Source organism: Mustela erminea, chromosome X (assembly GCF_009829155.1).
Source record: "Mustela erminea isolate mMusErm1 chromosome X, mMusErm1.Pri, whole genome shotgun sequence".
NCBI lineage: Eukaryota > Metazoa > Chordata > Mammalia > Carnivora > Mustelidae > Mustela > Mustela erminea.
Genome location: NC_045635.1, coordinates 56081997 through 56095044, shown reverse-complemented (window position 1 = coordinate 56095044; position 13048 = coordinate 56081997). Strand labels below are relative to the sequence as shown.

At 40.2% G+C, this 13048-nt stretch overlaps 1 protein-coding gene across 6 annotated transcripts in view; it reads left to right on the top strand.

Moving 5' to 3' along the window:
• Positions 1 to 13048, top strand: part of OPHN1 (oligophrenin 1) — a 558586-nt gene that overhangs the window by 522402 nt on the left and 23136 nt on the right. For all 6 annotated transcript variants that reach the window (XM_032329488.1, XM_032329487.1, XM_032329486.1 and 3 more), the window contains 2 exons: positions 6559 to 6724; positions 7760 to 7810. In XM_032329488.1, coding sequence (XP_032185379.1) covers positions 6559 to 6724; positions 7760 to 7810 — 217 coding nt within the window. The remainder of the gene's footprint in view (positions 1 to 6558; positions 6725 to 7759; positions 7811 to 13048) is intronic.

Sequence of the window (13048 nt, the reverse complement as noted above, 5' to 3'; positions counted from 1 at the left end):
TGGTGGTTGCCCTCTTGTTCTCTTCCTTGCTTTCTGGGGGAGGGGCCTGCCACATTGTTTTTCAGTGTTGCTTGGGTTTAGTCCTCCTGCCCCCTATCAAGGGGCTGGGCTCTCTGGAAACCAGTTTTTCAGGCTTTTGTTTTCTGGAGGTTTTTGTTCTTTGGAAGCTTTCTGCTGCTTTTCAGAGGTTTGGTGGAAAGCAAACTGCACCCAGACTTCTGCCTCAGAGAGAAGCCTCAGACTGTTCCCTTCTGGGTGGTCCAGAACACACCAGATTCCAGCTCCGCAAACTGCTGTACCCTACAACCTCCCATAGGCAGTGCACATACCCAGCCACCATCTCAGGGGTCACCTGAAGTGCCCACTTGTCTTTGCACCCCCATGCCACTAAAACCACAAGTAGTATTGGTCCAGGGAGCCCACTTCCCGTAGCTGCCTTTGCTGAGACTGCTGTCTGGGGTTCAGACCTCAGGGTTACACAGGTTGCCTCTGAAGGATCCCAGCCAGAGATTGTGCTGAGTTCATTCAGGCCTGAGCTTCGATCATCCAGACCCTCCACTGGTCCTTGAAACTGCTGACTAGCACTCGCACAGAGCTTTCTCAGGTGTGGGTGGGGAGTGGGTCAGATCCTGGTTGTGCAGTGCTCACAGAGTGCAAAAGGCTGTAGTTCTAGAGAGTGCAGGCTGGCAACCACACCAGACTCTCTCATGCAGGGACGGGAGCGTGCCCAGCCAAGTGGTGGTGCAAACTGCACAACCCCAGGGGCTCAGGGACCAGGAACTGGAGGCTTCACCACACTCTCTTTGGCCCAGGTGGTCGCAGTGATAGCTGTCCTGGGTCGGTGGGCTTAGGCCCATGCCCATGACTGCCCAACTTCACCAGTTTCCCATTAAGATCTTTTGCTCTTTTTGAGTGTTTTTAACCAGACTCCAAGTTAATGCTGGTCCCCAATCACAGGGCACTTTCATATTGCATATTACTTTCCAATGGGTCACTTCTGGTGGCTCCCTTCCCCATCTGTTTATCCTCTGATATCAGACCGAGCGTCCCCACTCTGTTTTTCCTCTCCACTGGTGTGTTCTGTCCCTGTAGACATCCAGAAGTGTATAATCCTACATCTCAGGCTGATTTCATGGGTGTTCAAAGTCGTCTGGTAGATAATTAACTCTCTTAAGGGGACCGGTTGAAACAGGGTCTCCTACTTCTCTGCCATCTTGCTCCCTCTTCTCTCATTGATCTGTTTTATTGGGTATATTTTAGGTTCTGTTTCATTTATTTTTGCTTTAGTCTTTATTATTTCCTTCCTTCTCCTGGTTTTAGGCTTTGTTTATTATTCATTCTCTAGCTCCTTTAATTATAAGTTTAGGTAATTTAAATCTTTTTTGCCTCTTGAGGTAGACCTATATTCCTATATCTACTTCCCTCTTAGGACCACTTTTGCTGCATTCCATACATTTTGGACCATCATATTTTGATTTTCATTTCATTTCATTTGTTTCCATGTATTTTTTAATTTATTCTTTGAATTCCTGTTTGACCCATTCATTGTTCAGTAGCATGTTGTTTAACCTCTATGTGGCCTTTCCAAATTTTTTCTTGTGGTTGACTTCAGGTTTCATAGCCTTGTGGTCAGAAAAGATGCATGGTATGTTCTCAGTCTTTTCATACTTGTTGAGGTCTTATTTGTGACCTAGTATGTGATCTGTTTTGGAGAATGTCCCATGCACACTTGAAAACAGTGCATATTGTGCTGTTTTAGGATGGAATGTCCTGAATATATCTGTTAAATATATCTGATCCAGGTTCTCATTCAACACCATTGTTTTCTTGATTTTCTTGTTGGTTTTCTGTTTAGATGATGTGTACATTGATGTAAGTTGGGGTGTTCAAGACCCCTATTATAGTATTACTTTCAGTGAGTTCCTTAAAGTTTGTTACTGTTTTATATATTTCCATGCTACCATGTTGTGGGCATAAATATTTACAATTGTTATATCTTCTTTTTGGGTTGCCCTCTTTATTATGATATATTTCCTTTCTCTATCTCTTGTTACAGTCTTCGGTTTAAACTCTAGTTTGTCCAATATAAGTATTGCTAATCTGGCTTTATTCTGATATCCTTTTGTAAGATAAAAAATTCTCCATTGTCTCTTCAATCTGCAGGTGTCTTTAAGTCTAAAATTAATCTCTTGTTGGCAGCATATTGATGGGTTTATTATTTTATCCATTTCAACACCTTATGTCTTTTGATTGGAGCATTTAGTCTGTTTACATTCAGAGTAATTAGTGATAGATACATATTTAGTGCCATTTCATTATTTGTTTGTTGTTTCTGGACATATTCTGTGTTCCTTTCTTGTCCTTTTCAGTTTTGGTCTTTCCTTTCCACTCAAAGAGTTCCCTTTAATATTTCTTGTAGGGATGTTTTAGTGATTATGAACTCCTTTATTTTTTGCTTCTCTGAGAAACTCTTTTTCTCCCCTTCTATTCTGAATGACAGCCCTGCCACGTAGAGTATTCTTGGCTGCATATTTTTCCTATATAGCACTTTGAATACATCTTGCTCTGTCTTGCCATGTTTCTGTTGAGAAATCTGCAGCTGGCCTTATGAGTCTCCCCTGTAAGTTAGGGAGTTCTTTATCTTTCTGCTTTAAGGTATTTTCTATATCATTATATTTTGAAAATTTAATTACAGCATATTCTAACGTTGGCCTGATGTTGTTGATTTTGATGTGAGTTTTCTGTGTATCTCGGATCTGAATAACTGTTTCTTTCTCCAGATAAGGAAATTTTTAGCTATCATTTGCTGAAGCAAATTTTCTGCCCCCTTTTCTCTCTTCTTCTGGGACTGCTAAAACACAAATGTTATTACATTTGATGGAGTCACTGAGTTCCCTAAAAATATTCTCATGTTCCATAATTACTTTTTCTCTTCTGTTAAGCTTCATTATTTCCCATTATTTTGTCCTCAACCTCACTTATTCACTTTTTAGTGTTCATTCCATCAAGTTTGTTTCCAATTTCAGTTATTGCATTTTTCATTTCTGACTGATTCTTTTTTTTTTTTAACTCTTTTGTCTCTGTGGTAAGGGCCTCCCTGAAATCTTCCATTCTTTTCTCAAGCCCAGCAAATATCCTTGCCACCTTAATTTCTCCATCAGCCATGTTACTTATATCTGTTTCATTTGGATCTCTGGCTGTGACCTAATCTTGTTGTTTCATTTGGGATAAATCCCTGTCTTTGCATTTTTTTTTCCTAAGTATCTGTCTTCTTCTCTGTGTTAGAAAAGCCGGTCATATTTCCTGCTCCTGAAAGTAATGGCTTTATGAAGAAGAGGTCATACAGTATCTATGGACTGGAGCTTCAGAGACTGTCACTCGTGTGTGCTGCATGTGCTCTGCTATTGTGTTTTGCTGCTCTATCCTTCAGACCAGTCATCCTCAGAGGTTCTCCTTGCCTGCTGTGGGCAGTGTTTGGTCCTTCCCCCAAATATGGCAAGTTTTAACTATGTGTGCTCTGGTCTGCTATTGAAATGAGAGCTAATACTTCTTCCACTGGAGCTGAAGCACTGCAGAGTTTTCTGGTCAGGAGATGTAGTGTGGGCAAGGGTTTCTTTGGTCTTCTACAGAAGGGGCCCACCACACTGTGATTGATGAAAGATTGACTGAGAAGGGCAGTACCACCAAAGAGCAATGGTGTGGGACCTGGTGTAAGCAGCTTGTTTTGGTGTTGTAGTGTTTCCTGCAGGTTGCTCTTTGTTTATGCTGGAGGGCTTGGGCAGGGGGAATGGTGCCAGATATCTTGTCCCTGGAGGGGTGCCTCTGTGCACACTGCCTCTCAGGAAAGCACTCCAAGAAGAGCAAATAATCTCCCCACCACGTGTCCCAAGCATTTTTCAGATTGCTGTTTCCACACTCTGGGTTGTATACTGCCTTCTCTTTGGGAGCAGCACAGTACTCTTCAGGCTCTATCCCGATGAAGCCTGCTGACTTTATTTTCTTTTTAAGAGCAAAATCCATATTTTATTCATCTTTGCACCCTCTAGGGCACCCAGCACAGTGTCTGGAGAAAATGGAGTTAATTGTTTTTTGAATAAACTCTGTTTCCATATTTGGGTTTCTCTAGTTTCTTCAATTCAGATCATTTACATAAGTTTCTTCCTCATTTCCATCCAAGTACTAACCAGGTCCGACCCTGATTAGCTCTTCCTCATTTCCAGATAAATTTTATATGTAATAGCATTAATGGAAATTGTGAAAAGAAAAAGGTATCTATGTGCAATACCATGGTATTATGTCCAATGTATGTATAATTACCCTGTGACGAGGTGCTCATCAAGGAACATTAACAGGTGAGATAGTTCTTCCTTATGTGGACTGGCCAGCATACTGACCTATCCTTTTGAATGCCAGTGGGTCCCTCCATCATTTTGGCAAATCAAAAAGGCCAGTATAGTTAATTTTTCAAAATATTAACCACAAATGCATCTTCTAAATTGAAAATGAAAGTTCATTAGGTGCTTGTTTTTTTAAATTTTTATTTAAATTCAATTTGATTAACATAGTACATATTATTAGTTTCAGAGGTAGAATTTAGTAATTCTTCAGTTGTATGTAACACCAAGTGCTCATTACTTCAAGCCTGCTGACTTTTAAAACTCTAGGTTTTAGTAATGTGGTGTGAGCAGGGGCCTTTGCTGCTCTGCTTGGGAAGAAGCCCACCATGCTGGGATTGAGGTGAGCTTGACAGAGAAGAGCAGTTGTGCCAGAGGGCCGGAGTGTGGGACTTGGTATAAGCAAGTTAAGCAGCCAGTGTAAGGGCAGAGCTGCCCTCTGTAGGTAGCTCTGTGTTTGTGTTAAAGCGTCGGGGAAGAAAGAGGCACCAGCCAACTCCTTTGTCCCCAAAGAGGCATCTCCATGAACTCTGCTTTCAGGATGGTGTTCCAGGAAGAGCGAATAATCTCCCCTCTATGTGCCCCAAGTGTTCCTCAGATCACTATTTCCATGCTGTCTCCCCCTTGGTTGTTTGCTTGCCTCTCTCCAGGAGTAGGAAGCTCCCTCAGAGCTCTATCACAGCCAAGCATGCCAAACTTTAAAACAGCAGTCTTTAAACACCCCTGGTTGGAACTCATGAAAATCAGCTGTTCCCATTTTCCCAGCCAATGGTTTTGGTGGTGCATTCCCCTGTGTGCTCCTCTCTTTCCTGTCTTTCTCCACGACCATGGCTCCTTCATTTTGCCACACCCCTGATCCATTTCTCTCCCAAACCAAGTGTCCACACTTCCTAGCTTCTTTGATGTGCTTCCTCTCTCCTTAGTTGTGGAGTTTGTTCTTCCTGGCTTCAGGTTTATTTCTGGAGTATTTAGAATGATTATGATAATTATCATTAATATTATAGATATAGATAATATTATAGATATATTATATCTATATCTATATTATATATATAGATAATTATCATTATCTAGCTGTGTTTGAGAGACAAAATGAGTCTAGAGTCCTACTCCACTACCATCTTAGCTCCCGTCTCTGCCCTCCCACTCCCAGCTAACAACTTTGCATAGTTGTACACATGCCTGGTGTTCATTAGGCCATGAGTACTTTCTATGGATTTTTCCACTTAAATGCATATTTTTTTGACCTGACCTTGTAAGTTCATGTACAATATGTATTGGCTAAGTACTTGTACAAAATGGGTTTGCTTATGCTGTGTGGTTGGGCCCAAGTTTCTGTCATTAAGAAGAATATATTTGTGCCAATTGTTTCTCCTATTTTTGGGCAGTTAATTCCCTTGGCCTGTTCCCCAAAATGGATCCACTGGATCAACAAGTATGAAGTATCTCAAATGTATGATTTTACATTTAATCAACATTTTTCCAGAATTCTTTATGGCTATGTAGATATAATTTTTATGGCTATGTAGATAGAAAAAGCCCAATTTACAGTGTACAGTGCTTCCAGCAAGTGCGTTAGTGTCTCTCATGCCAAAACTCCTGCTAAATCCATTTCATAAAAAAATTATATATATTTATTTTATATTGACTAACCTGGCAACCAGAGACATAGGTGCAAGGAGGCAAGTTAGGAGACTGCTGTGATAGTCAAAATCTAAGTTAAAAGGGTCTGAGTTTGGGTAATTGTGAATTTAACACATTCAAATTCATCATCAATAATTGACTAAATGCCCACTATGTGCCAGGCTCATACTAAAAATGTTAGTATCTAATTAAAATTTTAATATCTTTGTAACATAATGTATTATTGGCTTTCATTATATAGATGAGGTAACTGAGACTTAGCAAATTGATATGACATACCCTAGGTCACAAAAATTGAAGTTCTAGAGCTGGGTTTCAAACAGACTTTCTGAAGGATTAAGCTGTTGGAAGAATTACACACACACACACACACACACAGAAAAGAAAAGAAATCCAGAGTTGTTAGTGACCAAAAATAAGTGGGTGCTAAGGGAGGTAGCCCAGATAACTTCAATACTGGGTGCTTGTTCATGAATAGTGTTCCATTTGGCTTATCATTGAACTATGTGTTCTCTTTCAGGAGACTCTGACAGTTTCAGCAAAGTGCGGCCTCCAGGGGAAAAGCCTACCATCGTTCGTCCCCCAGTGAGGCCTCCAGATCCTCCGTGCCGGACAACTACTCCCCAAAAGCCAGAACAAAAGCCAGATATTGTGGTCAGCAATGCAGGGGAAATCCCATCATCTGTGTAAGTAGAGTTTTTCCTAAACCTTGGCGTAAGGCTCATCTTAGGCCACCAGGAGTTCTTTCAGGATCATCATAATGGTTTTGAAGGGTACACAGTGCACAACCCCAGGATATCATTCACTTCTTAGTCTAAGGAAATTTCACAGACAAGTCCTGTTTGTACTGTTCCACTCAGCACCCAAGGGTGAGAGATTTAACTAATGCTGCCCCGATTTATGTTGGGTAATAAGATTACCTTCTGTTTTCATGCTCCCTTGGCTCTGGAAGTTTTTCATACTTTCTTATTATGGCTACTGTTTTTTAAAGAAATTTAATGAACAGATTTGTTCATTGTGCTTGTACCTTCAGGCTTTCTTTTTAAATCAATGATATGATTTTTTAAAAATCTTCCAAAATGACTCAGATTCTCCAGAGAGCCTCTTGTAAGGTAAGAACTGAGCCAATGTGCAGCAGGTTTTCCTGAAGTGGGGCTGGAAGCCAAGGAACAAGGTATAAAGCAGCTAATGCAGGGCCACAGCCCTCTCAAGGACCAGCCTTGTATGGTCGCAACTAGCCTGACTGGTCCCTCTTCAGCTAGTGTTGGGACCCCTCTCATACACTGCCTCCCAGTATTCCTTTTTCTTGTGTCTCTTGTTTTCCATAACTGTAAGATGTGGGAATAAGAATAACAAAGCCTCTATCATGTTGATTAAGTAGCTAAGTATATTTATGAAAATGTCAAAAATTTATACATTGAACCCAAGGATTTGTTTCACTTATTTCTCAAAAGAATAACCTGAATAAAAAACATATTTAGGCCACTCTGAACCATGGGAAAGCAAAGGGCATTAGGCATAGCCTTGGGGTGCTTATGGTCTCTGAGTCATTTCACATTCCGATATTTGAGTTTCTCCTTAGACCCAGGTCCTTTGCAAGTGAGGGAACACCCTTCAGTTGGTGGCCTGTCTGGTTTATAATTTTTGTCTTGTCCATTGGCTATTGGTTTTCATACACAATCCAGAGCAACTCATGAGAATTGATTGGCCTCTGTTTGCAGGGTGGCTTCCAGGACCAGGTTCTTTGAAACAGCTTCCCGAAAAACAGGAAGGTAAGACACATAGATGACAGAAGAGAAATCAAATTACTTTTTACTAAATGGATCATGAGCATCACAGTTGCTCTTACATTCTATTTTTCTGTTTCTCTGCAGCTCCATCTCTGTCTCTCTATCCCTTTCTCTCCCCTAGTTCTGTCTCTCTGTTTCCTAGTCTCTCCCTGTACATCTGTTTTTGTCTCTGTACATATGTTTCTCTGTGTTTGTTTTTCTATATGTCTCTCTCATGGTGTTTCTTTCTCTGTGTCTTTGTCATTCTCAGTCTCTTTCTGTCTCTCTTTGTGTTTTTGTACATCTCTGTTTCTGTCTTTGTCTCTCTGGCTCCCTATTTGTTCGTTTTACTCTTTTTCTGATCTCTCCCCTCTGTCTCTCTTTCTTTGCCTGCTTCTATATCTGTTGTATCTTTCAGTCTTTATGTTTTTCAATCTCTTCCTCTCTTCTGCTTCTCTCTCTCTCTTTCTCTCTCTCTCTCTCTCTCTCTCACACTCACACACACACACACACACACACACACACACACACACACAGTTCTCACTAAGTAAAATTGCACAAAAGCATGACATTCAATGTCGGTCTTATTTTTTTGTTCATTTACTTATTTAGACTCTATTATATTCTAAAAGGGCAGCTAATAGGAATATATAGAACATTACACTCTAGCATAAACAGCCTTAGAATAAGCATAGCTAAACACTAGGTGGTGTGATATAAATAACCTGGAAACAATTGAGGGAACAAAAATACAAACAGGTTCTTGCTTTCCACTCTAGACCCACTAAAACAGAATCTCCAAGAGTGGGACCTGGGAATCTATTTTTTTTATTTCCTTCTTTTCTGCCTTCCTTCCAGTTAGTTTGTTTTTAAAACTTCTAAAGTATTGGTACAAATTGTCCAAAGCCTGGCATTTGGGACCCTTTAGACAAAAATACCTAAAGAAATAGTTGCTTAGCTTTTAGGGACCCTTTTGTGAGTTTGCTCCATGTTGCTTTTTATAGAGTTTGAAATTGCGCTTCCTGATGGTTGATAAGAGTATAAATCTTCAAGGTGGTCAGTTAAAATAACAATGTGCCTTTACCAGCAGTGGAGCTAGGGTAACTTTAACATCATGTAGTCAAAACTCTGAGACCTAACTCATCAAGTTGGGTATTCGTCCTTTCTGATGGAGGCATAATACTCCATAGTGTATATGGACCATCATATGGATTGATATGATTGTCTGTTTTGTGTGTGTTGAGTTTGAGGAGTTCATTATAGATCCTGGATATCAACCTTTTGTCTGTACTGTCATTTGCAAATATCTTCTCCAATTCCGTGGGTTGCCTCTTTGTTTTCTTGACTGTTTCCTTTGCCATGCAGAAGCTTTTGATTTTGATGAAGTCCCAAAAGTTCATCTTCGCTTTTGTTTCCTTTGCCTTTGGAGACATATCTTGAAAGAAGTTGCTGTGGCTGATATCGAAGAGATTACTGCCTATGTTCTCCTCTAGGATTCTGATGGATTCCTGTCTCACATTGAGGTTTTTATCCATTTCAAGTTTATCTTTGTGAATGGTGTAAGAGAATGGTCGAGTTTCATTCTTCTACATATAGCTGCCCAGTTTTCCCAGCACCATTTATTGAAGAGACTGTCTTTTTTCCACTGTATATTTTTTCCTGTTTTGTCGAAGATTATTTGACCATAGAGTTGAGGGTCCATATCTGGGCTCTCTACTCTGTTCCACTGGTCTATGTGTCTGTTTTTATGCCAGTACCATGCTGTCTTGGTGATCACAGCTTTGTAGCATATCTTCTTTATCCATTCATCTATTGAAAGGCATCTTGGCTCTTTCCACAATTTGGTGATTGTGGTCATTGCTGCTGTGAGCACTGGGATACAGTTGGCCCTTCTTTTCACTGCATCTGTATCTTTGGGGTCAATAACCAGTAGTGCAATTGCAGGGTCATAGGGTAGCTCTATTTTTAATTTTTTTTAGGAATTTCCACACTGTTTTCCAAAGTGGCTGCACCAACTTGCATTCCCAACAACAGTGTAAGAGGGTTCCCCTTTTTCCACATCCTCTCCAATACTTGTTGGTTACTCTCTTATTAAATTTGGCCATTCTAACTGGTGTAACGTGGCACCTCATTGTGGTTTTGATTTGAATCTCCCTGATGACTAATGAGGATGAACATTTTTTCATTTGTCTGTTATCCATTTGTATTTCTTTGGAGAAGTGTCTGTTCATGTCTTCTGCCCATTTTTTTGATGTGATTATCTGTTTTTTGAGTGTGGAGATTGAGGAGTTCTTTATAGATACTGGATATCAGCCCATTGTCTCTAGCATCATTTGTGAGTATCTTCTCCCATTCTGTGGGTTGCCTCTTTGTTTTGTTGACTGTTTCCTTTGCTGTTCAGAAGCTTATGATCTTGATGAAGTCCAAAAAGTTCATTTTTGCTTTTGTTTCATTTGCTTTTGGAGACATGTCTTGAAAGAAGGTGTTGTGGCCGATGTCAAAGAGGTTACTGCCTATGTTCTCTTCTAGGATTTTGATTAATTCCTCAGGCCAACTTCTAATAGGTAAACTATAGCCAAACTGATGTTGAGAGTGTGGAAAATTGGTAAATTCTATCTGAGCTTTGTCACCTACTGTTCAGGGAATTCTTGGACCAATCCAGAAAATAAGGGGGCTAATGCCAAACCCGGAACTGCAGGCTAGAGTCTGGAACCTAAATTTAATCCTGTTCCTTAACCCGAGATTCCATCTTGGCAGGAGTGTGGACAAGAGTGAAGTGAATACACCTGTCCTCCAGTGTGTCATGAGCCATAAAGCCATACGGGTTTCTCCCATTTATATCCACATAGGAAAAAACACCTCTTCTGTCTATGGTCCCACCTTGTATCCACCACTTACACCAGTACATCTACATGCTGGACACTGGTCAAGATCCTCAGATTATCCACATCAGTACCATCTACAGACATTGTTTGCAAGCTCTTCTCTCATCTGTGATGGAAATAATGATCTGTTTCAATTTTGATTGTACCTTTATGCTTCCCATTTTTACCTGACTGTAGCCTGACATTTGAATCATGTTACTTCCTCATTCATCTCTCTTCATCAACCAATAAAAAACTTAGAACTTATGTGAAAATGAGAAGTGGTCCATCAAAAAAGAGAAGGAAGGGGAAGATGGTTCAGCAAGGCAGAACAGCTTATGCAAGACAGGTTCAGTAAGTGATTAATGTTGCACTTTAGCTACAGTATGGGGGTGAAAAGAGGGAAGCTTACCTGGAGGTGAGGCCAGAAAGATAGACTTGGACCAGATTGTAAAGGCCTTACAGGAAATACCAAGGTAAGGAATTTGGTCCTTAGACTATAATCCTTAGGGAATCATGGAACTTGTAAGCATGACAATGCATATTCAGAGATGACTGCATTGTAAAAAGCAAAACAAGACAAAACAAAACAAAAACAAAAAACCTCATTATTTTAATAATGGGAAAGAAGGTGGGAAAGCAAAGACTGGAGACAGAGATCAATTAGGAGACTAATCATCATCACAACAGTTGATGAGGCCCTAATCTATGGCATTGCCAGTGAAATGGAAAAGGACAGATGTGAGGTAGACGCAAGAAGACCTGTGACTTTTCAAACAGAGAGCATTGGTTAGTCTCCCCTTCCAATTTCCCCCAACTCACTTCTCCTTTCCAACTCCCAATGTCCTCACGTTTTATTCTTCATGCTCCACAAGTAAGTGAAATGATATAATAATTGACTCTCTGGTGGTGGGTATTAAAGAGGGCAGATTTATGCACCACACCCAGTGAATTGAATCTTGGAACAACATTGAATCTTGGAACACTGAAAAAAAAATTAAATTAAATAAAAAAAAGTAATGTATCCTAAGAAAATTATCATATATATAAATTATCATGTAAGTGCATGAAGGTTAACTTATAAGGTTATTCATTGCTAGACTGCTTAGAATATAAAAAAAAGAAGTAATTCAAATGGCCAATGAGAGTTGATTTCAATAAATTATGGTACATACACACACACACACACACACACAAATGCATTTGATGGCAGCTGGGTGGCTCAGTCAGTTAAGCATCTGCCTTTGGCTCAGTTCATGAAACCAGGGTCCCAGAATTGAGCCTCACATTGGGCTTCCTGCTCAGGAGGGACTGTGCATCTCCCTCTCCCTCTGCCCGTACCACTTGTGCTCTTGATATCTCTCTTTCTCTCTCTCTCAAATAAATCAATAATATCTGAAAAAAAAAAAAACATGGAGCATTGGAGAAGGATTAAGAGGGAAAAAAGTCTAACCTGGAAAATTAAGTAGATGGTAATAATAATTAATCATCAAAAAACAGGTTTTGTGGGAAAGTTGCTCTCCTCAATTTTGGACACAGTGTTTTGAAGACCCTGTGAGATATCCAGACAGAAATGCCCAGTACAGGTTGAGAGAAAAATGGTAGTGGAGTAGGAAGACCCTTGGCTTGCCTCATCCAATGAACACACTAGATAACTAAAAATCATCCTAAATATCCCAGAAATAGACATGAAGACTGTCAGAAAAACTCCCCAAGTAAAGGGAGAGAAGAGGCCCCATTGAAGAAGGTAAGAAGGGGAGAGAGGAGGTTTAGGGGAGAAAGGGATCCCAGGTGCTGTGGAGGGGAGGTCGTTGTAGTTATAGACAAAGGCAAGAGAGAGACCAGCACACAGAGGAATGTACAAAAAGAACATTTCCCTAAAGTCATTGGCTTGAAAAATGAGAGTGTTTGATTTTCCTGAATTCTTTCACTCAGAGGGGCTTAAAACCTGGAGTTTTAAAGGAGAATGGGTTTGGCTGAGCTAGAGGCCTAAAGGCACTGTGTTGCTCCTGGAAAGAAGGCAGGCAAACAACCCAGAAACAGACAGCATGGAAAAAGTGATCTGAAGAACACCTGTAGAACACAGAGGGGAGAGTGTTCACTTATCTCAGAGTACATCTCTGAGAGACAGTGTTCACAGAGATACCTCCAGGAATAGAGGTATCCTTCAGCATAAGCACAAAGCACCTGCAGGAAGCACATCAAACAAAGCCTAAATACAGGGGAAAGAAGGAAATAATAAAGACTAAAGCAAAAATAAATGAAAGAGAAGCTTAAAAAAAAATAAAAGAGACCAATGAAAGCACAAACTGTTTATTTGAAAAAAAGTAAATAAAGTTGATAAACCTCTAGCCATACTTAACCAAAAAAGAAAAGA